The sequence below is a fragment of the Varanus komodoensis genome, unplaced genomic scaffold, assembly GCF_004798865.1.
Source record: "Varanus komodoensis strain SLA01 unplaced genomic scaffold, ASM479886v1 scaffold4, whole genome shotgun sequence".
In the NCBI taxonomy this organism is placed as follows: domain Eukaryota; kingdom Metazoa; phylum Chordata; class Lepidosauria; order Squamata; family Varanidae; genus Varanus; species Varanus komodoensis.
This window is the reverse complement of record NW_025335941.1, coordinates 53656227-53679510: the sequence shown is the minus strand read 5'-3', so window position 1 is coordinate 53679510 and position 23284 is coordinate 53656227. Positions and strand designations below refer to the sequence as shown.

General features: G+C 41.4%; 1 protein-coding gene across 1 annotated transcript in view; it reads left to right on the top strand.

Annotated features, from left to right (window-relative positions):
* ARHGAP42 (Rho GTPase activating protein 42) overlaps window positions 1-23284 on the top strand; it is a 117544-nt gene that overhangs the window by 25491 nt on the left and 68769 nt on the right. Inside the window, exon 3 of the mRNA XM_044441823.1 lies at window positions 11517-11588. Within this exon, the coding sequence (XP_044297758.1) occupies window positions 11517-11588 (72 nt within the window). The remainder of the gene's footprint in view (window positions 1-11516; window positions 11589-23284) is intronic.

Below are 23284 nucleotides of genomic sequence, written 5' to 3'. Positions count from 1 at the left end.
TCTAGAAAATGGGTATTAGCTTTGCTGCATAGAACATCTGGCAGCTTTCCTGCCAGAAAGGATACTACAAATAGCATTAATTTTAGGGCAAAATATGCTCTCAGATTTTTCTGTATTGCTTTTCACTTTCCTTAATAAGCAGCTTGAAGTACATGGGAGAGCTGTGAGCCCTGTGTCACTCACTAAGGCAGCAGAGCAGGGCATGATTTCTTTGTATAGCTTTCAGTATTCTCTCTTCCTCTCTTTTTTAAGGTGAACCATAGATTTGTGCTCACTTTCTTACAACCCATCCTCTGCAGGGGCTGGTGAGATAATATTGCTAGGCTGGGTTCAGCCAAAGTGCACACTAATTGCAGCCCGGGATTCCAAATGGTAAAGCCACGTGCTCTTTCTCATTCATAAAATTAATCTGTTCCTCAGTTTCATGACCTTTCCATCAATGCTCTCTGTTGCCATGAGTAGGTGCTTTCTTGGTGCTGCAAGAAAGTGGTTTTTTCGAATTGTAGACATTGAAGACAATCATCAGTATTTTATACTATGTTCAAAAGTCATCAGTTCAAAAGGAGACTGCAGCCAAGACATACGAAGAAGACTGAGACTTGGAAGGGCAGCAGTGACGGACTAGAAAAGATCATCAAGTGTAAGAACATTTTACTGGAGATCAAGGTCAAGATCATCCAAACTGTTGTATTCCCAGTCACAATGAATGGGTACAAAAGCCTGACAGGAAAAAGCTGATAGAAAGAAAATTGATGCATTTGAAAAATGGTGCTGGAGGAAAGCTTTGCAAATACTCTGGACCAATAGAAAGACAACAAATGGGTCCCAGATCAAATCAATCCAGAGCTTCCCTGGAAGCAAAAATGACAGATTGGTGGCTGTCAATACTTTGGGTATATCATGAGATGGCAAAACTCCCTGGAGAAGACAATCATGCTAGGGAAAGTGGAAGAAAGCAGAAGAAGGAATGGAAGATCAAATATAAAAGATGGATTTGATCTATCAAGGAAGCCACAGCCTTGAACTTGGAAGAGTTGGAACTTGGAACTGTCATGGATAGGACATTCACAGAGTCAGCACAGGTCGAAGGTGGCTTGATAGCACACTACAACAATCATAGCCAAAGCTCTCTGAGTTGTTTGCAGCAGCTCAACATAAAAACTAAACAATACCGTACAAATACCATAAAAACAAAACTACATTAAAATTAATGTAAAACAGCTAAAAAGCTTGCAGTAAAAGAAAACCCACAAAAGAAAAGAATCACGTGCATAAACGCTTCAGGCCCCTGGGTAACCAAGTCGATCTTCAAAGGCCTGGGGACATGCCATGAAGCTCATTGACAGGCAGTTCAGAACAGCAAGAAGGAAGTTACATCTTCACACAATGCATAGTGAAAACATGAAATGCTCTCTTCCACTAGATGTAGAGATGGCCACCAATTTGCTTGGCTTAGAAGGGATCAAGACAAATTCATGGCTATCAGTGGCTGCTACACTTTCTGGCTGAAGGCCATGTCCCATATCAGACCCATTGATAGGAAACTTGGGTGGGAAGGTGCTATGCCACTCTGCTCCTTCTTGTGGGTTTCCCTTGAGTACCTGGTTGGCCACTATGTGAACAAAACTAAACTCGGATAAAACTTGTTCTGGTCTAGTATTTCCTTCTTAAGTTCTGACTTTGTTTCTGAATGGGGGATTTTAGAAGAGTTATTTTGGGTCAACTGTTTCTCTACTGATTGGGTATGAACAATAGATTATTGAGATTTTGGGAATAGCTTCTCACTTGATTATCATTCTATTATCATTTAATGCAGGAATGGCTAATTTCTGCATTTGAGGATGTCACTGACACCTCCAGGGACTGATTTCGGGACTGAAAGTGTGACTTGCTGCACAGTTACCTCTCTTTCTCCTTGAGTGGTTACGCTTCGTGATTCTGGTGGCATCTTTGAGCAGTAGGAGTTTGATCATTGTGAAGCCTGTGCATCCAGATGCAGCCAGGGAATTATATAGAAAATGCAAAAGAGACATAATGTTAGTCAGGGATACCTGTATTCCTTTGAATTTGGTGCAGTTTTTGTCTTCCCCACATGTGTGCAGGTGCAGGCAAACCTTTTATCACAGCTTGATCTAAAATTTATGGTCACCAGGAACCAGACAAAGTTGCTTTGAGGGCAGCATCCTGCTTGGAAGCCACCATTTAGCCATTTCTTCCTATTATATTTAACATTTTGTATTCAATTTCTGTGATATTTTTTATGATCTGTATGATGTAAATCTGTGTACTGACGTTCCTGAAACCAGAATTACACAGTAGTCTCAAGTTGAAGGCTCCCGGGCATGGTACCATTACAAACAACTATGCTGATTTTGGCTGGGTGCCTGGACATGTTCATTCCTGAAAGCCCTGTTTAAAATACAACTTTCAATTATGTCCTTCCAGTGCAGCTGTTATGCTTGCATGCTTTCTGTTCTGGTTCCTTAACTCCCCAAACAGTTCTTTGAGGGTCAGCGGTGCTCAGTGTAGAAATGATGAATACACGATCGCTATTTTACTAATGTTTATTCAGGCATTAAAAATTTATGTATGATACAAGATTATGAGACAGTAAACTCCTTAAAAGCAAGAGCTTTTACTCTTCTCTTTTTAAATTATGGAATATGCCATTCACCATAATGATATGAAATAATAATAATAATAATAATAATAATAATAATAATAATAATAATAAGAAGAAGAAGAAGAAGAAGAAGAAGAAGAAGAAGAAAGAAAGTGAGTCAGAAGGGACCTCCTGGGTCATCTACTCTGACCCTTGGTTCCACCGGCTCCATTCATGAAAACAGAAGTAATCAATAACAATAATGATGAACTCTCAAAATAAGCCTGATCACCAAAGGTTTGTTTCTGTTGTCATACATAATTGTACATGCTACACAATGAGAACAGTAGCAGTTAACTTTGAACTGCTACTTTTGTTGCTGGAAGATCTATTTATGAGTCAAGAATTGACTAACGATACAATACTTTAAGGAATACTAGCAAGACAAAAACAACAAACTACCTCATTGCATCTTAAAAAAAAACTAGAATAAATATTGTTATGGCAGAAAATTCATGGATTAGAACAATCAGATGTATTAAATGTTACCTACAGCTAGCTCATGTGTCTCTCAGAGTGCTGTAACAGTGTTTCTACAAAATACATTTAGCACTGCAGGGGCAGATGCTGATGAATACAGCACAGGTCCTACTGTGTTGAAAACATGATCTTGTGTCACATACAAAGGAAACTGTGGAAGAAGGAGAAATTGGAAAGGTGATCTCTGCAGGAAAATGGCCCATCAAGTGTCATTCAATTAATGAATTTGTTTTTAAACTCCATTCAGTTTGTGTGTACATTAATTGATTTGAAGGAGGGAAATTTTAAAAAGACATGCACAGCTCCTTCCCAAAAGCCAGAGCAGACTTCATTCACATGCTGACTTTGCAGGAATAAGGGCCATTGAAGGTAGTGCCTGGCTTTGCATGACATGACAAGTTACTACTGATAGAAAACTGAAGTTGCTGGTCTTGATGTCCATATCTGCCTTCTGTGATACTGATTGGCCATTGTGACTTATGGTTGGCAACCACAGTAAGACACCATCAATTGTTCTAGGGCAGTGGTGGTGAACCTATGGCATGCGTGCCACAGTGGGCACGTGGAGCCTTCTCTGCCAGCATGCGAGCCCAGTCGCCCCAGCATCGCCCCAGCAGCTGAGCATCAGATAACAGCACTCATAGGGGCCATGTGCATGCTCAGAAAGGAGTAGTGGTGCCAGTCAATGACGTTTCACACCACGACTCATTAGCTGCGACTCGTCCAAGCTTTTGCATGGCCAGTCAGTGCACAGCCAAGGATATATATGTGTGTGCTTGTATCATTGAAAGCTCTGTTGTTGTGCTTCTCTTTTAAGACAAAAGATGTTAATGTATGAGTTGTGTTTTCTAAACTAAAACCTCAGTATTCAGGTTTTATTGCAGTGTTGGCACTTTGCGATAAATAAGTGGGTTTTGGGTTGCAGTTTGGGCATTCGGTCTCTAAAAGGTTCGCCACCACTGTTCTAGGGTTTCTTGCAACCACAAGTAATGGTTGTGTTCCACCCATCGTGGTAGAAATTCCAGAGCCAATCTAGGCAGAGAGTGTGACTGGCAGCTGCCCACGTTTGGTGGAATTTTCAAAGATGTCCCTGCTCCTCCACCTGCTGTCCCGGAGATCTGGCAGTGGAAATAATCACCTCCCAGCCAGGACAGCATCTCTCAGCCAATTGCACCCCTTCCTGCTCATGCATAAGAGAAAATCTCTCTCCTGCAAGAGCAGGAGAGGAAGAATCAGCTGGGAGGCACTGGCTGGGGAAGACAGGGCAAGCCCCTGAAAGAGGACACTCTGATTGTGCTGGGCTCCTTGACCTGTGGCACATGCCCGTCCTCACTGCTGCTTGGGATAAAGTTGCACTGGTGCATCCCGAGCTGGGCAGCCATGCAGAAGCAAGGGACCAGGCAGATGCGCTCAGCGGGAGGGTCCTGCTTTCAGAGCATCCTCACTGATCCATCTCCCAGATGACTTCTCTTCCCTTAGAGTAAGATATCTGGGTGGCTTGGGAGCAGAACACGTGCCCTGACTTCCTTAACCAACACATGGGCCAGGAACAGTGCCATGAGCATCCTCACCAAGCGAGCTTCCAGCTCCTCCTGGAGCAGCTTATTCCCAGTAATAGGGCAGCAGTGTGGAGTGGATGAGTCCCCATTCCTTCCCTAAGGGAGAGGAGAGGAGAGGAGAGGAGAAGTTGGCAGGAGGGAGGAGAGCAACCATGATGGGCCTGATTATCTGTCAGGTCCATCACGGCTGCTTGGCACTTCACAGCAGCCCATCACAATGATTTACTAGGATTGGCACAACCTGCAACCCACCCAGGGGATTGCTTTCTGAATGGACAGGTATATCGGTATGTTTTCAACCAGTTGTTTCTTGCAGCTCCTCTCCCATGCTGACTTTCAGAAGAGTAGGCACCTGGCGGGCTGCTGTGAGAAGAGTATCCAGGCCTGATGGATGCTTGGTCTGATCCAGCAAGCCCTCTTATGTCTTGTGCTTTATTTCTGAATAGATACTGTCAGGGCTCTGCGCTTGGTAGTTCCTCGCCTAGCCCTTGAGCAAGGTGAGAGTGATTCATAGGTTTGCACCTCTGCACATATGCACTGGCAAATCATGATACAGTTTTTGATACTGATAAACAATATTGACAAAATATTGATAAAATAAAGAAAAAGTCCAATAGAACACTTATTTATTGCACTTCTTTCCCCACAGCCCAGCACCCTACTAAAGCTGCTCCCCCACCACCAAGAACAATGCCACAGGTTTAGCACACACTGAAATATGCATCGTGGGCAGGGGAACAATATACAAAAAAAGTCATGACAGAATTGGTCTGAAGAAACCCAGGGTATAATGGTAGAAATAGCATAAGGAGGTTGGTTTGTGCTGTGTGTCATCATGTGATGTGCCAGTGAGTCAGGGATTACAGGTAGAAATCATAGTGTAGATTCCCTTAGGGATATATGATGTCCTATATAATAGTAATGATGGGCAGTCTCAGACCTAGGAGTAGAAACTGGACCTTTAGGGGGCCTAGTCCAGGCCCCTATGATTTTTTCAGAAGGCCGTGTCCCTTTTCTCCATGCATCAAGACTTGGGGGAGGGGGTGCTTTTGTACAGCTTCTGAAAGATTTAAATGCCTCTTCCAAGGCTTCATCACTGACAGGAAGAGTGTTATACTAAAAGATGCTTTTTGGCCCTTCCTGTTTGGTCTGTCCAGCATTGAAATGTTGCACCAGAAGCTTCACAAAATGAAGTTGGGTCCATTTGTTCTGCAGCCCTGCCATTCAGAGAGAAAATGCTGAACTGTGTGATCAAAAGGCAATGAAGAATAATAAATAAAAACGTATACAATGTGACAGTTCTGTGTAAAGCTAGATATCTACTGGTGAAGGTTGATATTTACCCATAACAAAAGCTTATGCCATAATAAATCTTTTTAGTCTTGGTGTCTCTCTGCCATGTGCCCTGCTACAAACTAATACAGCTACCTCTCTGCAAGCCAGTGTGACAATTTTTTAAAAGTAAAAATAAAGTAACTCTCTTGCAGGGAAAATGTTGGGGTATAAATATGATAAATAAATGCAATGCCTGCAATCCTAACAAAAGCAAAAATAATTAACTAGGTAGTTCATCTCATTTCACATATTCTCAGCACTATGCTTAGAGGCTTTTTAAAAATTTAGTCTGCCCTCGCTTGCTCGCTCTTTCTCATTCTCTTTCAATTTATGAGCGATCCATTTACCATACATAATAAAAGCAAAAGCAAGAAAGCCAAAGATAAAGCCAAGAATAAAACACATTGAAAAGTATTGTTGTATAAGCTGGAAAAAAACTTAGTATTTAAAACAGATTAATGCCTGAGTAGCTAAAACACAGAATACTTCTGAAAGGTAGCATTACATATATGCAAAATAAAGCAAGCAGCAGTTAAAAGTGCTTAAGGCCTGGGAGAATCAGGAGCTTTTGCTTGGTGCTGAAAAGTCAATAAATGGGATACCAGACCCTATCCCATTCTTTAAAATGGGGGGGGGGGCATTCCACAAGTCAGGGGCAACCATAGAAAAAGCTTGCTCACAAGTGTGTCACACAGAGGTGGCCTGTGACCTTTTCCCCCTGTGATGGAGGGCAGGTTGCATTCCAATGGAGCAAAGCTCAGGGAGCCAAGATTCAAGGTGCATGCCAGGAAGTACTTCCTCATGGTTAGGTTGAATTTTTTTTTTTTAGGTTGAAATTTTTTATTTAAATAAAAACATCAGTGAGGGTGTTCAAGGATAGGCTGGACATACACATGATAGGCATGTCATGAGTGGAGGTGGCTGGAGCTGGGGGTCAGACTAGATGGCCCAGGAGGCCTCTTCTGATTTGCTCTGTTTCTCTGTTTCTACATTTCTAAGTAGGCAGTCTGCTAGATCTGTTTGTGGGCCACTCGGTGCAGAGCTTTGGATGACGGTCTCATTTAAAAAAAAATGTTTATGCATTTAATGTAGGTAGTAGATGGCTACCTGTCTTAGTTTGCTAAAATGTTTAGCAAATAAAAGGTTGCCTATGGGACTCAGAAGGGCAGAGAGCAGTGGAGACAATCACCTGTTTGAGTGGAAGGCAGGTGAATCACTCTGATAGCTGGCATGGTTCAGGAAGAAGCCTTCCCTAGGCATGTTTCCGTTCACCTTGTTGTCATTTTGCTGTCATTTTATGCATCAGCACAAATACGTCCTCTTCTCTTTGGCCTACATTGGCATTTTATGACACTTAGCCTGTCTTGCTTGCTGCCTTACTGTTTTATCTTGCATGTTGAATAGATGGTGGTGATGTGTGTTGATTATGTTATCAAGCAAGGTGAAAGAACCTGTGGTGCTCCACATGTTGTTGGAATGCAGCTCGCAAAACTTATCTCTGACTATGGAGGCTGAAGCTGATCTGAGTTAGGTCCAACAGTATAGTTGGGGTCACAAAGGTTCTCCACTGCTGATGAAAATGCTTGCCATATGATTCCACTACTGTGCCATAGTATATATTATGTATTTGATTTCTATGCAGCCCAATTAGCCTGAGGCTTTCTGGGTGGCTTGCATGCAACCAAAGAATGAAATACAATAAGACAATAATATCAATAAAATTAATAATTATAAAACAGCTGATGATAATAAAACATAGTATGCCCATATGACTTGGTACTAAGCTAGGACTCTGATTGCAGGAGATATTTACTGGTGTTTTCATTTCCGAAGTATGTGTTTATGTTGGTGTTATCATTTAAAGTACATATCATATACTTAAAAGTTACATTGACTTAAGGTATAGGTGGTAGGGAGGAAGAAAAGAATTAGTACTTGCTGCACAGTTAGATCAGTTGCTTATCAGTCTTGTATTTGAGACTGTATTTGCTTTTATTTACACGGCCAGCAAGTGTATGTAAGCCTGGGAGCAGGATGATGGAAGAGAGTTGGAGAATTCTTCCTTCCTCTGTGCCTGGCACAAGAACAAAGAACAAAGTGTAAACAATTCCCTTTTATTGTGTCCAGCACAGAAATAAGCTCTCTATACATCCTCTGTTGATCCCCAGCAATTTATTTATTTATTTATTATTTTGATGTATATCCTGTCTTTTTCCTACAAAGGGCTCGAGGCAGCTTACATCTCCTCCTCCATCTTATCTCCACAACAACAACCCTGTGAGGTAGGTTGGGCTGAGAGTCTGTGACTGGCCCAAAGTCACCCAGTTGGCTCCATGGCCGAGCGGGGACTAGAACCCAGATCGTCTGAGTCCCAGTCCCATGCTCTTAACCACTACACCACACTGGCTCTCAGGTCAAAAATGACCACATTTTTGTATGGAATTGCACGTAGACTAGTAACGTTGGGAAGCTTACATAAAATAATGTTTCACGTAGTGGGTAAGGGTCTTTAATACTTGTGTGGTTTGTGCAGTGGGCTAGTATCCTGCAAAATAGCAAGCCAGTCTGCAGCCATAATCCTGCCCTGGGAAAACTGCATATCTGCTATCTGCTTTTGCCCATAAGTACTGTGAACATGCAGTGCAACTATTCAATGAACTGGAAATACGGCCACCATGGGGAAGCTTCTGTATATTCCTAATGAGGGCATATAGCGTGACTGAGAATGTTTTCCAGGCCTGTAGTTTGAACTTTACCAGGGTTTATGGTATTTTCTCAGGATTTGCCTACTCTGATTAGAAAACGTTGTATTTATGTTAAGTGTTGCAAATATGTTCTAAGTGTGCCAATAAAAACTGTTGCGAAGAAGGCATATGGATATTGAGTGCACCATCCATTCCTTGCTCCATTATGAGTAATGTTGGCATATCGTAATTGATTTGAAGAATAATTACTAATAGTTCTACCCCAGTTGAGCAGGAAAGCTTTAAATACCATCTACAGAAATATCCTCAGTTGTTAATTTGGCATGTTAAGTACTCCTGAGTTTAGAAGATGGTTATAGCAGATAAAAATTATCCTCCAAATACAAATAGTATTGGACGCTGGCAGAGAATGACAATATTAAACTTTGCTTCATCTGGTACAATTAGAACTAAAATACATCAGTGTTCAAACACTAAAACTTAATTATTCTAAAATAACTGCCATTCTGGGAGATTAAGTGGAATGTTCTTCTTCTTTTCAAATATTTATACGGTTTAAACAAAAAAGACTCTTTCAACCTCAGAAATGCAGGACTTGGGAATAGATGGAATGCCTGTTTAGATTTCTCATCCAAAGAGAGTATCAGAGACAAACGTAGTGGAAGTAATCGCAATAGCTGGCAAGAAATAATATTTTAAAAGCAAGCACTTAATGTACACACAACTCACTCATACCCAGAAGGCTTCTAGGTATGTTCTCTGACAGTCTTCCACAACCCAGTATCCTGCAGATGTGTGGGACTGCAACTCCCAAGAGTCTCTGGACATCCATGCCAGGATGTTCTTCCATGAACATCCTTCCATGAACATCCTTAGGTAACTACCCTAAGATCAAAGCACCATTGCTGAAACACTTGCCCTGTTTGGATCATTGCACCTTAGTAAATCATGGCATTAATAATCTTTTACTTATGAACACAGCTCTTCATTCCTCATCCCATGGTGTTTCTCATGAAGACACGTTATCTCAGTTTATCCATAGTTACCCGTTTCATCCAAAGAAAACAATGGTTGCCAGCTTTGGAACAAGCCAGTTTTTTAAACCATGATGTGAAGTTGGTTTAAGATCCTAATTTATTTTGAAGCCATTGTTTTCCTATGTGAGATAAAATAGGCAACTATCCATTAGAGCATCTCTGGTGTAGGAAGGTGTGAAGGTCCACATGCAAACATAAAAGGGTTGCTTGTATCTTATTAAGTTACAGTACAATAATTTATTGTAATTATGGCAGTTCCTTTGCTCCAAATCTAGAAAATACGATTTAAAAAATTAAAAATGCTTTTGTTAGGGAAAATCAAAGGCAGAAGAAGAAAATGAAGACCAAACATGAGATGGATTTAATCCATAAAGGAAGTCACAGCCTTGAACTTAGAAGAGGTGAATGGAGTTGTTGTGGACTGGACATTTTGGAAAGCTTTCATTCATGGGATTGCCATGGGTGAGAGATGATGGCACATAACACCAACAAAAGCACTTTAGAAAATGGAATACAAAATGTCAGGCTTCTATTTAAATGTGGGTTCTCATCACGCTGAACCGTTTGATCATGAAAGGATGGTTATAAATGGGCTCACTAAGGTAGCTTGCTGTGATGTCCAAAGCATCACTTATTGCCTTTGGGGTAATTTGCATGTACTTACCTGTAGCAAAAGCATCATACATGCATGCTTTTCTGTCCTTCTGTTATTTCTAGCAAGTGGCTAGGACCATGAAATTTTATCAGATGAAAGGAGTGTTTTAGAAAATAGAATATGTAGCTATACTTAACAGTTTTTAGAGAGGAGGTAATAAAAAAACTGCAAGTGTGTGACTTTTGTCCTTGGTTCAAAGAAAGAATATCTGGCTTTAGTACAAACTTTTTATTATCAAGATGACATTAAACTTGTATATGTTCAGTTCATTCATGAATTGTTCTAAGATATAATTGTTGTAAGTCTGCAGTGTTCTATATAGCAAGCAATGCACTGTCCGTCCCTACTATCATTTTTAGTATAAGTACTAATAGAAGTGGCATTAAATTGGTAAGGTTTATAGATTAACAAAATTTAGTCTCCAGTCCAACTAAGGCTGAAATCCTATGCACACTTACGTAAGAGTAAGCCTTACTGAACTCGCTAGGGCCTCCTTCTGAGGATATGTGCATAAGAATGCATATAAATTCAAGTGAAACCAATGGGACAGATTAATCATGATTCAGTGAACCCATTACTTTTGATGAGACTTGGGGCTGATTTGAACATAGCCATCTTGACTTTATAGATCATAGCCCACGAAGGTGGTAATGTGTACTTTCACCACATACCAGTACTTTGATCCTGGCCAATAAACAGGCCTTAATCCACCCTTGGCTTTTTCAGACATGGCAGGAAACTGTAGCTTCAGTGGAGATGCATCGGAAGGGCATATGGATTATTGGAGCCCAGGATTGTTAAATTTGAAACAATGCATACAGTGAAATCCTCTACATGTTTAAATATCTGTTTTAGGGTCCTGGTCTTAGTCATGACTGCTTTTTAGCTGGGTTGGGGTCTCTATCTATATTCAGACATCCCACTTTCCTGTTTGGGGCTGCCTATTTAACAAAATGAATGGGATTACTTTGCAGATATCTCCATTTATGGAATGAGCAGCTTGTGGATAAGAATCAGTAATGTAACTCGAGAGACTAAAAATGCATGTGCGGAAATGATGCATATTTTATGTATTTATTTCAGATTCAGAATGCAAATGATGTTTTAATAGCACCGCTGGAGAAGTTTCGTAAAGAACAAATTGGTGCAGCAAAAGTAAGTAATCCATTAAAATAATTGGCTCTTGTAGATCACTAGATCACAGTTTATGAATCTCACTCATTTCACCTAACTCCTTTCACTAAATCATATTTAAAATTAGCCACAGTGTGTCCAGATTCAGATATCGCAACAGTCTGCCCTCTGTAGCAAGCTGTTACGAAGCAAATGTTTCTAAACCCCTCTTCTGAGGCGCACCAGGCAAGGGGAGTGAGCATGCACTTACGCTGCAGAATCAAAGCAATTGTGTTTGCTGTAACCAAAAGATTTCCTACCGCGGTAATTGACAGTGAATGTCTGTAAGTCGTGCTAGCCCACCCTCAAAAGGATAGGTGGGTTGCATGTCATGTAAGCAACCCCTAATGAGTCTGACAGACGATCAGACTCACCCTTGGTTCTTGCTCCATCTTCTCCCTGAAAAGCCCTCCTACAGGCATCTCGGGAACACTGCATTGTCCCTCCACTCTCTGCCATGATTGCAAGCCTTGTTTGACATGCCACTGCTTGCTTTCCTTTCTCTCTCTCTCTCTCTCTCTCTCTCTCTCTCTCTCTCTCTCTCTCTCTTTTGCCGATTGCATATTCCCCAATTTCGTAGTCATTTGCCCAGCCAGCTTCCATAGTGGCTCATTTTGATAGCCACTGAAACCCCTCCAAAATGTTTGAGTGGCACCTTGCAGGGGCACATTTTATTTATTTATTTATTTATTTAATTTGTATGCCGTCCAATTACTAACGTCTCTGGACTTTTAGTTTGAACACTTCTTTTAAAAAATCAGCCCTCTTGAGCAATTGTGAATCTTTGCAGTTACGTGAGTGCAAAGATATGAAGTCTTGGCTAGGACATTGTCTGCAGCTGCCTGCTAATAAGGTGCAGCAGGTTCCATCCCTGGATATTGCCCAAAGAGCATCAAAATTGTTTAGCATCCCTCTTTTGTTTCTCTTGATAGCTGTCAAAAAGTAGCCTATTAAGTGAATCTCAGCTGCAAAGTGGGTGCTTTAGAGTTCACATGCCCTTCACAACAAGATCTTCACCAGTTTTTCACCCAGGCTAATCCACAGCTGGTCATATTTTGCTCATTTTCCAGAGCTGCTTAAGTGCTTGGGAATGTGTGAAAGTACACCCCCATTTTTCTAGGGAAAATGAGTCAGTGGGTTGTTTTCTAATGGAACATATTGTTATTATTAGCCCCTTATATGTCTAACATGCCTTTTTTCCTGTTGCAAAAACCAAAGGAAGCTTAAAAGGGTCTCCTTTCCATTTTACTCTCACAGCAACCTTGTGCGGTAGGTGAGGCTGGCAGTTCATAACTGGCCCAAAGTCTCTTAATGTGCTTCCTGGCTGAGCGGGAACTAGAACTCCCCATTCCTAGCTCAATACTCTAACTGCTATGTCACATATGACTTCACTGGCATGTTAATTGCAAGCAAAAAGGGTTGAGAATAGTCTGGGAGAAGATCTACATGAAAAGACTGAGACAGTGGTGAAGCATTGACTGCATGCCCTGAGCAAATTCCTGCAGTGAACTGTGGTCAGGGTGCTAGGAAAAAAGGCTGTTTTCTTGGCTCTCCCGTTCCTATTCTTATTTTCTCAATCTCATGCTTTCCTGACCACACCTACACACTGCTATGCCTTGGACATGATTTTCAGCCACCCTACAAGTTAAGCATCTGAACCCTGGGATCGCAAAGCTCTTAATCTACTTGCACACATACAGCTTTGGCCATTGTCTCTTATTCCAGTCGCACTGGGCAAATGTGTATTCTTAGTCTTGAGTGTGACTGGATCACCCTATTTATTTATTTTATTTATTTATTAGAACATTTCTATGCTTCCCCTTGCTGAAGCCTCGGGGCGGCTTACAACAGAATAAAATACAAAAATAACAATATAAAATTAAAATTAACAATATAAAATAAATAAAAAATATAAACGATATAAAAGAAGTCGCCCTGGCCAGATAAATAAGCAAATATTGTTAACAATTAAAATGACATTTGAATAAAAAGGTCTTCATCTGGTGCCGAAAAACAAATAATGACAGCGCCAGGCGGACCTCTCTGGGGAGCGCATTTGAAAGGGGAATCTTGCACACAGTTCCCTCTCACTGGTTGTCTTCACACATTTATCCATATGCAGCATAAAAATGTTTCCCGTGCATTTGGAGTGAGTGTGTGGAAGATTTGCAAAGTAGCTAAAAAAGAATGAGGTGCTTGGGAAGTGCACGTGCAGGCATTTGTTGATTGTTTAGATGTTGTTTGATGCTGAGGTGTGTGGGAAGTGAGCGATTTGACGAGGTGAATTGTTCTGATGCCGTTTGAGATATGTGGGAGGAAATCTCCCAAGTCATAAACTTTTTGAGTGATGCAAACAGCTTATATTTCTGAGATATTCATAGCCCCAAGGCTCTTTAGTTTTTCGTTCTTGGAATCTGCATGCCTTCATATTTAAAAAGATATTCTATAGTTGCTATTTGGGGAAAGAGGTATTTCAAAATATTAACTCCTGAAGAAATTCTGTCTCTACTTGGAAAAATCATAATCATATCAACCAGCCTAAGCAGCCTTGGATAAGGCTGATTATTTGGGTCCATTTCAGATTCAGGCTGGGTTTTGGCACAGAAACAGCCTTAGTATGATGATGTATGTTGGGAGAGAGAGACAGAGGGAATGTGATGGTACTGATTCTCTTGGATCTCTTGGCACCTGGATCAACCATAGTTGGGGTAACTGTTTAAACTGGGAATGGGAAGTACAAATCATTGTAGCAAATCAGATTCTACAGAGCTAGTCTTCAGAAGGTGGTGCTTGGGGCATATTGCTCAGCCAGTGGATTCTTCACCATCATGTTCCCTTGGGCGTTCATTTTATTCCCCGTGCTATTTAACATCTACATGAAACTTCTCAGTGGTTTCGTCTGGAGTCTGGCTGTGTCAATAGACTGGATGAGGTCTAATAAGCAGAAACTCAATCCAGACAAGACTGAGATACTGCTAGTGGGTGGTTCTGACCAGATAGAGGATGGATATCCTCTTCTGGATAGAGTTTCTTGAAGAAGCAGGTTTGTAGCTTGAGGATCCTCCTGGAGTAATCTCTGTCACTTGCAGCTTAGGAGTCTTCACTGACATGGGGTCCCTTCCACCAGCTTCAGCTGGTGGCCCAGATTTTGCCCCTGCAGGGATAACCTGGATTCAGTGATTTATGCTGTGGTAATGCCAAGTTACTGCAGTACATTCTAAATGAAGCTCCCCTTGAAGAATGCTTGGAAGGTGCATTTAGCAAGACGTGGCATCCAGGTTAATAGAAGGACCAGCAGGTCTAAGCACAGAGCACCAGTTTGGGCCTGTTAGCCTTGACTACTTTTGTTTCTGAGTCCAATCACAGTGCTGATTTCAACCTATAAACTAAAGCTTGACATAGTGCCTGATGGAACATCTCTCCTGATCTATGAAGACTATTTATGCATCCTCTAAGAAAGGCTCAGAAAGTGGCAGCAACATTTGTGGAATGAATCCCATTGAGGTCCACCTGACACAAGTACTGTCATTTTTTTCGGCATCAGGTTGAAACGGTCTTCTACTCGTAGGCATTCACTGGCAAATGTAGGGGCATTTATATCAGCTGCCTTGAATAGGTCTAATACTGAAATTATTTATTGACATTGTTTTTAGCTGTTTAAGTTGTGTTAAATGATTTAAAACCTTGTTCATACTTTAAATATTTTTGTACTGTTTTTATTGTAATGTTGTATCATGCAGTGCTGAGTAGTGTTGTGCTTTATAATTTGTGAATTGCTGTGAACACCAGTGGTCTCCAAACTTTTTTGGGCTACTGCGCCCTTTCCTCTCGGGCAACAACCCTTGTGCCCCCGTGCCTCTTTCTTTGTATTAGGTCTATTGTTCTGTTGCAAACTTAAAACAACCAATCACCAGCCCCCTGGATCTTTTCATTGACCCCAGGGGAGCATTGCCAAATCACTGAGTTATGGGGTGGTATAGACATGAAAGAAATAAAATAATAAAAACTTAGGATAACTTAAATAGCTTAATATACTTAACTTTTGGACTTGGTTGTTGAACTAGTAAAACTAAACTTTTACTGACATTAAAAAGTGTTGTTTTCCATTTCATTTTACAATTTAACTCAGAAATTCATTCTTAGAGAATAAGCACTTCTCCTGTTTTCATTGTATAATTGTCTTACAGAAACAAAATGTCAGGGAACAAAGTTCAAGTTAATTTTGAATGTTACAAGATTCAAGCAAAAAAAAAAAAGCCATTCTGTTGAATTGTTAATCCGTATTCACATCCTTATATCACAGAAATATATGTGGATCTGTCTGGGTTTGGTAAATGTCTTAAGACATTTACTGAAGTCATAAGCAAACTCACACTGAATATGATTAAAGCGCAGAATAGACATATTTGTAGAATCTGTAGGTTAAAGCACAGAATAGACAGTAGTTTTATCCATTGACAACTAAAAGAAGAACTTGATTGTCAAAAGCCTGAAACAAAGGCTAAGTGCCATCTTTGAAGCCTGCACACTAATAAGAACTTCAGTTTTGCTTGATTTTTACTTAACTGTGCTTAGCTTGTGCAGTGTTATGAAAGCTTCAATTTATTCTAGTTGCTTAGAAATACTTAAAACTGCCAGCATTCAAGACCTGGAGGCAAATGAGCCTGTGTGCTGCTGGTTTTGCCAGCAAAGAAAGATAGGCAATGAAATCACAGTATTGCTCAGCAGACAATGGGCTACTTCAGGGTAAAGGTATGAATTCCTGTGGAATACAATGGAAAAACTGGAAAAATATTTGTGGGGAAGTCAGGTGTTCTTGTTTGTTTTCCTTGTTTTTTTTCCCCAGGCCTTCATCTCTCTAGACCAGAACAAATGGAGAACTAGTTTTCTGTTATGTGAACCAGCCTTCCCCTTCTTCTGCCTTCCCCTCCCTTTCCCTCTTCCCTGTTTCCCCTTTAAACTAAGTTTAATTCCATGAAGTCAGGGAATTGTGGTTATTCAAACCGAAGTTTCTTAGAACAAGCCCAAACCAATCCCTTGTTGAAATTCTTGGATTGTTCTGAAAGCAAAGTTTAAACAAACATAGTTCCTAAAGTTCAAATATAATGGAAATTATGCTTTGTTTAAATGTGGAAGCTTCTAATCTCCATATGGCTTTGGAAGAGGAAGAGAAGGAGAGCATGTGAGCCAATGCCTCATGAGGGAAAAAGGGTTCCCCATGAGATCTGGATTGATAGACAGGCTCAGGCACACCACAGGCGTGTGACTTATACTGCGAAACCACTGGGCCGGACAAGAAATCAGTGTCAGGTCAGATGGCAAAACTGCTCTTATGGTTCATTGAAAGGGGTCTCTTGCTTGTTTCCATTGCTTATAGGCTTATGGCACAAGAAGTTGGAAAAGTAACACAGCAGGATCTCAAGATGTGCTTGGAAGTCATTTCCAGTCAGACCAAGCCAATAGTGAGTGAGGCTGGAAGTTAGCCAAAAACATCTGGAAGGCCACCAGTTGCCTAACCCTGGTCTAATCCTTTAAATTGTCATCCTGAGAGAAAGGCGTGTGTCTTTGTATTTAAACACAGTGACTACTGTCATAGGTGCACCAGAAAGTATAGTACCAGTTGTAATCCTCTAAAAGAGTAGAAAGACACCCAGCATGATGGTATTCTCCTGCTCTGTGTATGTTGTTCTTGCTCTTGTATGTTGGTTCTGTGTGTTTTCTGAAATAGCAGCTTTTTTCATCCTGGTGGCCTGCGGGTGGTTTGAACTTCAAGTCCCATCAGTCCTAGTGTGAACATAGGATTGCTCGCAGTTGCAATCCAAAACATATGAAAGGCACCAGGCTGGGGACGGCTTGGTCCACACAACTTTCCCTCTTCCCTGCTGGCCCTGATAGGTCCCCCAAGCCTGGCTTTACAATGGAATGATTGGTAGATGATTCCCTCTGAGTGAGTGTTAGGAGCCGGGAGGGTGACTCCCATCATTTATAGCACAGATCATAGGAAAAGTGGAGTGAGCTAAGTGGGAAAGGATTTTAGGCACGAAGGCACTTGCCTTATATGGGTAATGTGGTTTGCTGGTCCCCAGCTGGTCATGTTGCTGAGATCACGGATTACTGTGCTGTCTGCTTTTAGGCTCGGCTTTCTCGTGGCTCATCCTTATCCATTCTGTATAGTATTAAGCAATATTTGTTCAAGTGCTCCTTGGCATCTTTATTACAGTCTGTGTCAGATCAAAAAGGCAAAGGGGCAAACCAAGATGTTTTTTAGACATTAAAGAAGGCTTCTCCTCTCTTCCCTCCTTCTTCCGCAAAACTCTACATTCCATCTGTTGTGTTATTGCTTTTGGCACAGCAAGAGAAGATCTGTTTGTTTCTCTGTTGATTTGGCTCTGTACCTATAATAAGAATAACAATACTTTGCATTTATATAGCACTTCACTGTGTTCAAAGCACTCGGTATAAATTTTCTTGTTGTATTCCTTCCAACAGTCCTGTAAGATTAGTCAATGCTGCAGTCTTGTAAACAACCCTACGAAAGTTAGCAGCCTGCAGAGAGTTTTCCTAGCTTGCTGAGGCTGGTAGCCGGACTTTCCATGTAGCAACAAAGCTAGTGAAGAGCCCAGCTCCACAGCCTGCATGGAGACCCAGGACTACTGGCCATTTCTTGTTAAAGCCTGCTATTTTGTGGATTGGCAGATGAAGGCAAAGTGAATCACAGAAATTGAGTCTTGTCGGCCAGCTAGACCTATCATCCTTGCTTTGTACCTCTTAGGTTTTACTTTGTTAAGTTTTTCCTTCATTTAAAATATATATATATAAAATAAATGGGAGACAGGCTTGCTGCAAAGTGACACGCTGGCTCCCTCTCTGTAGTAAAATAGGAAGATAACCAGTTTGCCTTCAAGCATCCAGTTTTGTACAAACCCACCCCACTAGAGCCATTTTATGAATGGGCCAACCCCCATGAAGCACCTCATGAAGATGCCCAGCACATGCTCCCAAATTTCCAAATGGCCCACTGACCCCCAAAGAGTGGAGACAGCTGACCTAGTCCAGTACTGTTGTTGCTTCCAGACACCCAGAGCCTGGGCAGGAGGGACATGATACCAGAGTGTAGGACATGGAATAATCCATTCAAGATGCAACAACCCAGATTCAGGCTAAGTTATCAGAAAAAGCTTCCTCACTATCAGAGCAATACAACAGTGGAACCAGCTGCCAAGAGAGGTGGTGGGCTCTCCCACACTGGAGACTTTCCAAAAGAAACTGGACAGCCATCCGAGTGGGATGGAGTAACTTGGTGTCCTGATGGCCTTCATGGCCCCTTCCATCTTTACTATTCTGAAGAGTCCCTTCTCCGGGAACCCTCCATGAAAGAAATTAGGAGAGTAAGTACCCGGAGGAGGGCTTTCTCTGCGGTGGCGCCCAACCTATGGAATTCACTCCCCAAAGAGGTCCGCCCGGCACCGTCGTTACTGGTTTTTCGGCGCCAGGTAAAGACCTTTTTATTTAAACATCATTTCAATTGTTAAAACATATGATCTGGCCAGGGCAACTTCTTCTTCCTTCTCTTTCTCCTCCTATATTTTTATTTTATACTGATAATTTTAATTTTATATTTGTAAATCAATGTATTTTTTGTATTTTTATATTTAATGGTAATTTATTATGTACTATTGTATTTCAATGTATTTTATCATGTTGTAAGCCGCCCCGAGGTTTCGGCAAGGGGCGGCATAGAAATGTTATAATAATAATAATAATAATAATAATAATAATAATAATAATAATAATATTCTATGATTCTATGTCCTTCCTCCACCAGCTTGCAGTTTAAGAGATTTCTGTGGTGAATAATTTGTTATTTAGGTAAGAATCTGAGGTATACCATAATGTATAGGCAGGGTGAGATAAAGTAAGCCTACCAAGGAATGCTAAAAGAAAGGAGACAGTGATGTAAATATTTAGACCCTCCACACTTGGCATGTAAATATTCTTTCTTGGCATGTAAAAAAACTGTGCTCTGGCTATGTAAGGCTGGCCAACAACTCATTCACCAGACAAAAGAGGCCTCAAAGCAGGTTTGCCTGTCAAAAAGTAACCTATGGGTTAGCCACGAGGTTAGCCTCGCCACCCTATCTGCACATGGCTCAAAGCTGATGTCCAAGGAACACTTCTCTATAATATCACGGTAACTGGAATTCCCTGTGTGTCAAGTGTCCTTGCAGGGGAAAATATTCCAAGCTTCATGAAGGATGGCACAGGGGAACGGAGCATGGCTTTTCCACGTGCTTGTTCTTTCCGCAGCCCAGTGGTGAGTGGTTTGCTAAGGAGGTGTAGCAGGATCTTTACAGGATCAGTACTGATCCTAGCCCAGTGCCAGCCAGTATGTGATGGATCCTTTGGGATTCCACTGAAGTTTCGAGGACTCTCCTACAGGAAGAGGGAGCCATGAAGAAAGGTCTGTAGTCCTTGGAATGAATGTGTGTGCTGACTTGTCTTTGGATGCTGAAGGCAGTGTCCATAAAAAACTTCCAGCTAGAATCTGGCAGTTGTTGCTTAGCCTGGATGCCCCCGATTAACCTTTGTCTTGATTCTCCACCCCCACTTTGTAAACAGGAAAATAGTTGTAAACAATTTTTATGCATGTGCCTGAGATAGTTTTCTCATGAAATGGCCCATGCTCTCCAACTGTGAAAAGCTTTGCTGCAGTGGTCCTTCCTAGTTGCCTGGGAAAAATTGTTCTAGCAGATGCTATATTTAATGGATCTTTGTTTCTCTAATCCACTGTTAGCTCCTTTGAAGCTTAACAAAGAGGAATATAAATCTGTAAATGAATTTTAAGCTCTGTAATTCTTCCCGCTATTCAGCTTAACTAACCATCAATTAAAAGAGCAAGTAAAGTGATCAAGAGTAGTTTGCTAAGATGAAAGGCTAAAGTAGTTGTAGCTTTTTAGCTTAGAAAAATGATGAGAAAGGGGGACATGGCATAGAGCAAACTCTGCGTGGAAAATTGATGGAGATCCTGGGAGATCCTGGTTCTAGTCCTCACTCAGCCATGAAGCTCCTGGGGCACTTTGGACTCTTAGCCTAACTTACCTCACAAGGTTATTGTTATGCAAATAAAATGCAGCACAGGAAAACTGTGTAAGCCACCTTGGGTTCTTCATAAGAGGAAGAATGGTGGGGTATAAATGCACTGTAAAAATGAAAGTGGGGTCGCCCCATGAAATAGATTGGAAAGATATTTGGAACCTAAACAAGACAGTACTCCACACAGTACATAGTTAACATGTGGAATTCACTTGTGTCTGATTAGGTCATAGGAAGCTGCCTTGTACTAAGGCAAGCTCAAACTTGTCTATATTAAGTGCCCATGGCTTCCCAGGAAGTCTTCCCCAGCCTGGCCTGCGAATGGAGGGAGTCTTTCAGCATACAGACCATGATCTGCATCACTTGAGTGATGGACCTTCCTAAATTCAGGAAAGTTATCTCACTCAGTGGTTAGCGGCCATCATAATGAAATTGCCATTTTGGAAACAAAGTTGGCATATTAGATGGTGGGTAAAAATAGCAGAAGACAGGGGACTTGACTCGTCCGCTCTGTGAATTTCCAGAATTATCCGTCTGGTGGCAATAGGACCCTGCATCAACAGCTGCGTTGTTATTATGATGAATTGTCCAAGGAGCAGATCCACTGATGTTTCATTAAACTAAAATGGAAAGAGGTGAATAAGGAGCAGCAACAGCTTGCCTAGTTTTGTTCATTTGTAAAATCGGGTACCACTCCCAGTAACTTGTCGAAATAAAAGTTTTCATTCCTCCTTTGATTTTAGTAAAAATAAATGTTCCATTTCTTTAAGCTATTCTTCACAGAGATCAGAATTTAGAAATATAGTAGAGTGAGATTAATTATCTCAAGCTCTCTTCCCTATGGGAAAAAGCTGTCTTTCAAGCAATGTGAAATGTAGAAAAGTGGATTTTTAGAAAAATATTTTGAGTCCAGTTGCCTTTGGCAGAAAACATCTTGCTGCTGCCATGCGGAATCTATTAGTGTGTTTCAAAAACATTTCATATTCTGCAATTAAGCTGGCCGCTATTCTTCATATCTTATGCTTCAGTTATACGTATCCTTGCCCATGTGTACATCTGATGCTGAAGGGATTGCATATTGATGCTCTTTTGGAGATTTCAAGTTTACAGCTTAGTCTTTCCTGTTGGCTAATACGGTTTCTTTGTTTGTTGCACTGTCCTCACGTGGGCATTGTGGGGTGGAAAAACTGAGTGGGATTCCTCGCTTTTCCTGCTGTCCATCACTAACCTTACATGTTTGCATCCCTCTTCAGATAGCCAAAGTTACTGCACCAGTCCCTGCTCTGAATCACAGCTCGGTCCAGCTAGCTACTCTCTTTGGGGAAAAAACTGAGAGATCCGAGGCCTGGATCTAGATATGCATATATCTGTGCAGTAACTACTGACAGTAACTACTGTCAGAAGTTACATGAATATGAAGTCCTATTCTAAATGTTCACTGAAATGAGCAATTACACTAATTACCAGTGCTACTTTTAGAGACTTCAGAGTGTGCTGCAGTCTTCATGCACACACCCTTTGATTTTTCCTCCTTTTGTTGCTTTATTGCCTACAGAGCCAGTGTGGTTGAAGTGTTGATCAGGCAACCTGGGAACTCTGGGTTCTAGTTCCCACTTGGTCACACAGCCAACCATTCCTTCTCAGCCTACCCTACCTCACAGGTTTCTTGTGAGGATAAAGTGGAGCTACAGTATGTAATCCACCTTGGGCTCCTCACAAATGGAAAGAGGTGGGATATACACACAATGTACTAATAATAAATATAATTGAAATTGATTTAATTGGCATTGATTCTACTCAATGTATACAAGATACCCAACACTACAGAGGTGTGAAATGTTTTATTGTAGCACAAATGTTAACAAAAATAGGCACTGGTCAGTTGCACAAGTGTTGATCCCCTGAGTCAGTACTTGGTAGAAGTGCCTTTGACAATTAATAGAGCTGCGGGCTTTCAGCTTTGCTCAGCTGGACCTTTGACTGTTTGCCCATTCTTCCCAACAAAACTGCTCCAGCTCTGCCAGGCTAGATGGAGCACCACTGGGGAACAGCTATGTTCAAACCTGGCAGCAGATTCTCGAACAGATTGAAGTCTTGGCTTTGACATGGCCATTCTGAGACATTCGGGTTCTTGTTTTGAAAACACTCCAGCATTGCTTTGGCTGTTGGTTTAGGGTTGTCTTGTTGGAAGGGGACCCTTTGCCCCATTCGCAGGTTCCTTGCAGGCTGAATCAGCTGGAGTTGCCCTGCATTTGGCTCTGTCTCTCCCTCAATCCTGACAAGTTTTGCAGCTCCTGCTGAAGAAAAGCATCCCCACGACATGATGCTGCCACGTCCATCCTTCGTATTCTCAGGGCAGCAGCCCTGTTGGCTTTGCACCACGGGCAGCAGGTGGCAGAAAGGCCGACGCATCCCAGTGCTTGCTGTGTCTTCCACATGCCTTTTGGCAAATTCCGCATAAGACTTGATAAGTGTTTGTTTCTGCAGTGGCTTTTTTTCTGACAACATTTTCATAAAGCTTAGCAATGTGGAGGATGCATGTAAGAATTGTTCCATGGGTGGTTTTTCCCATCTCAGCTTTGGAT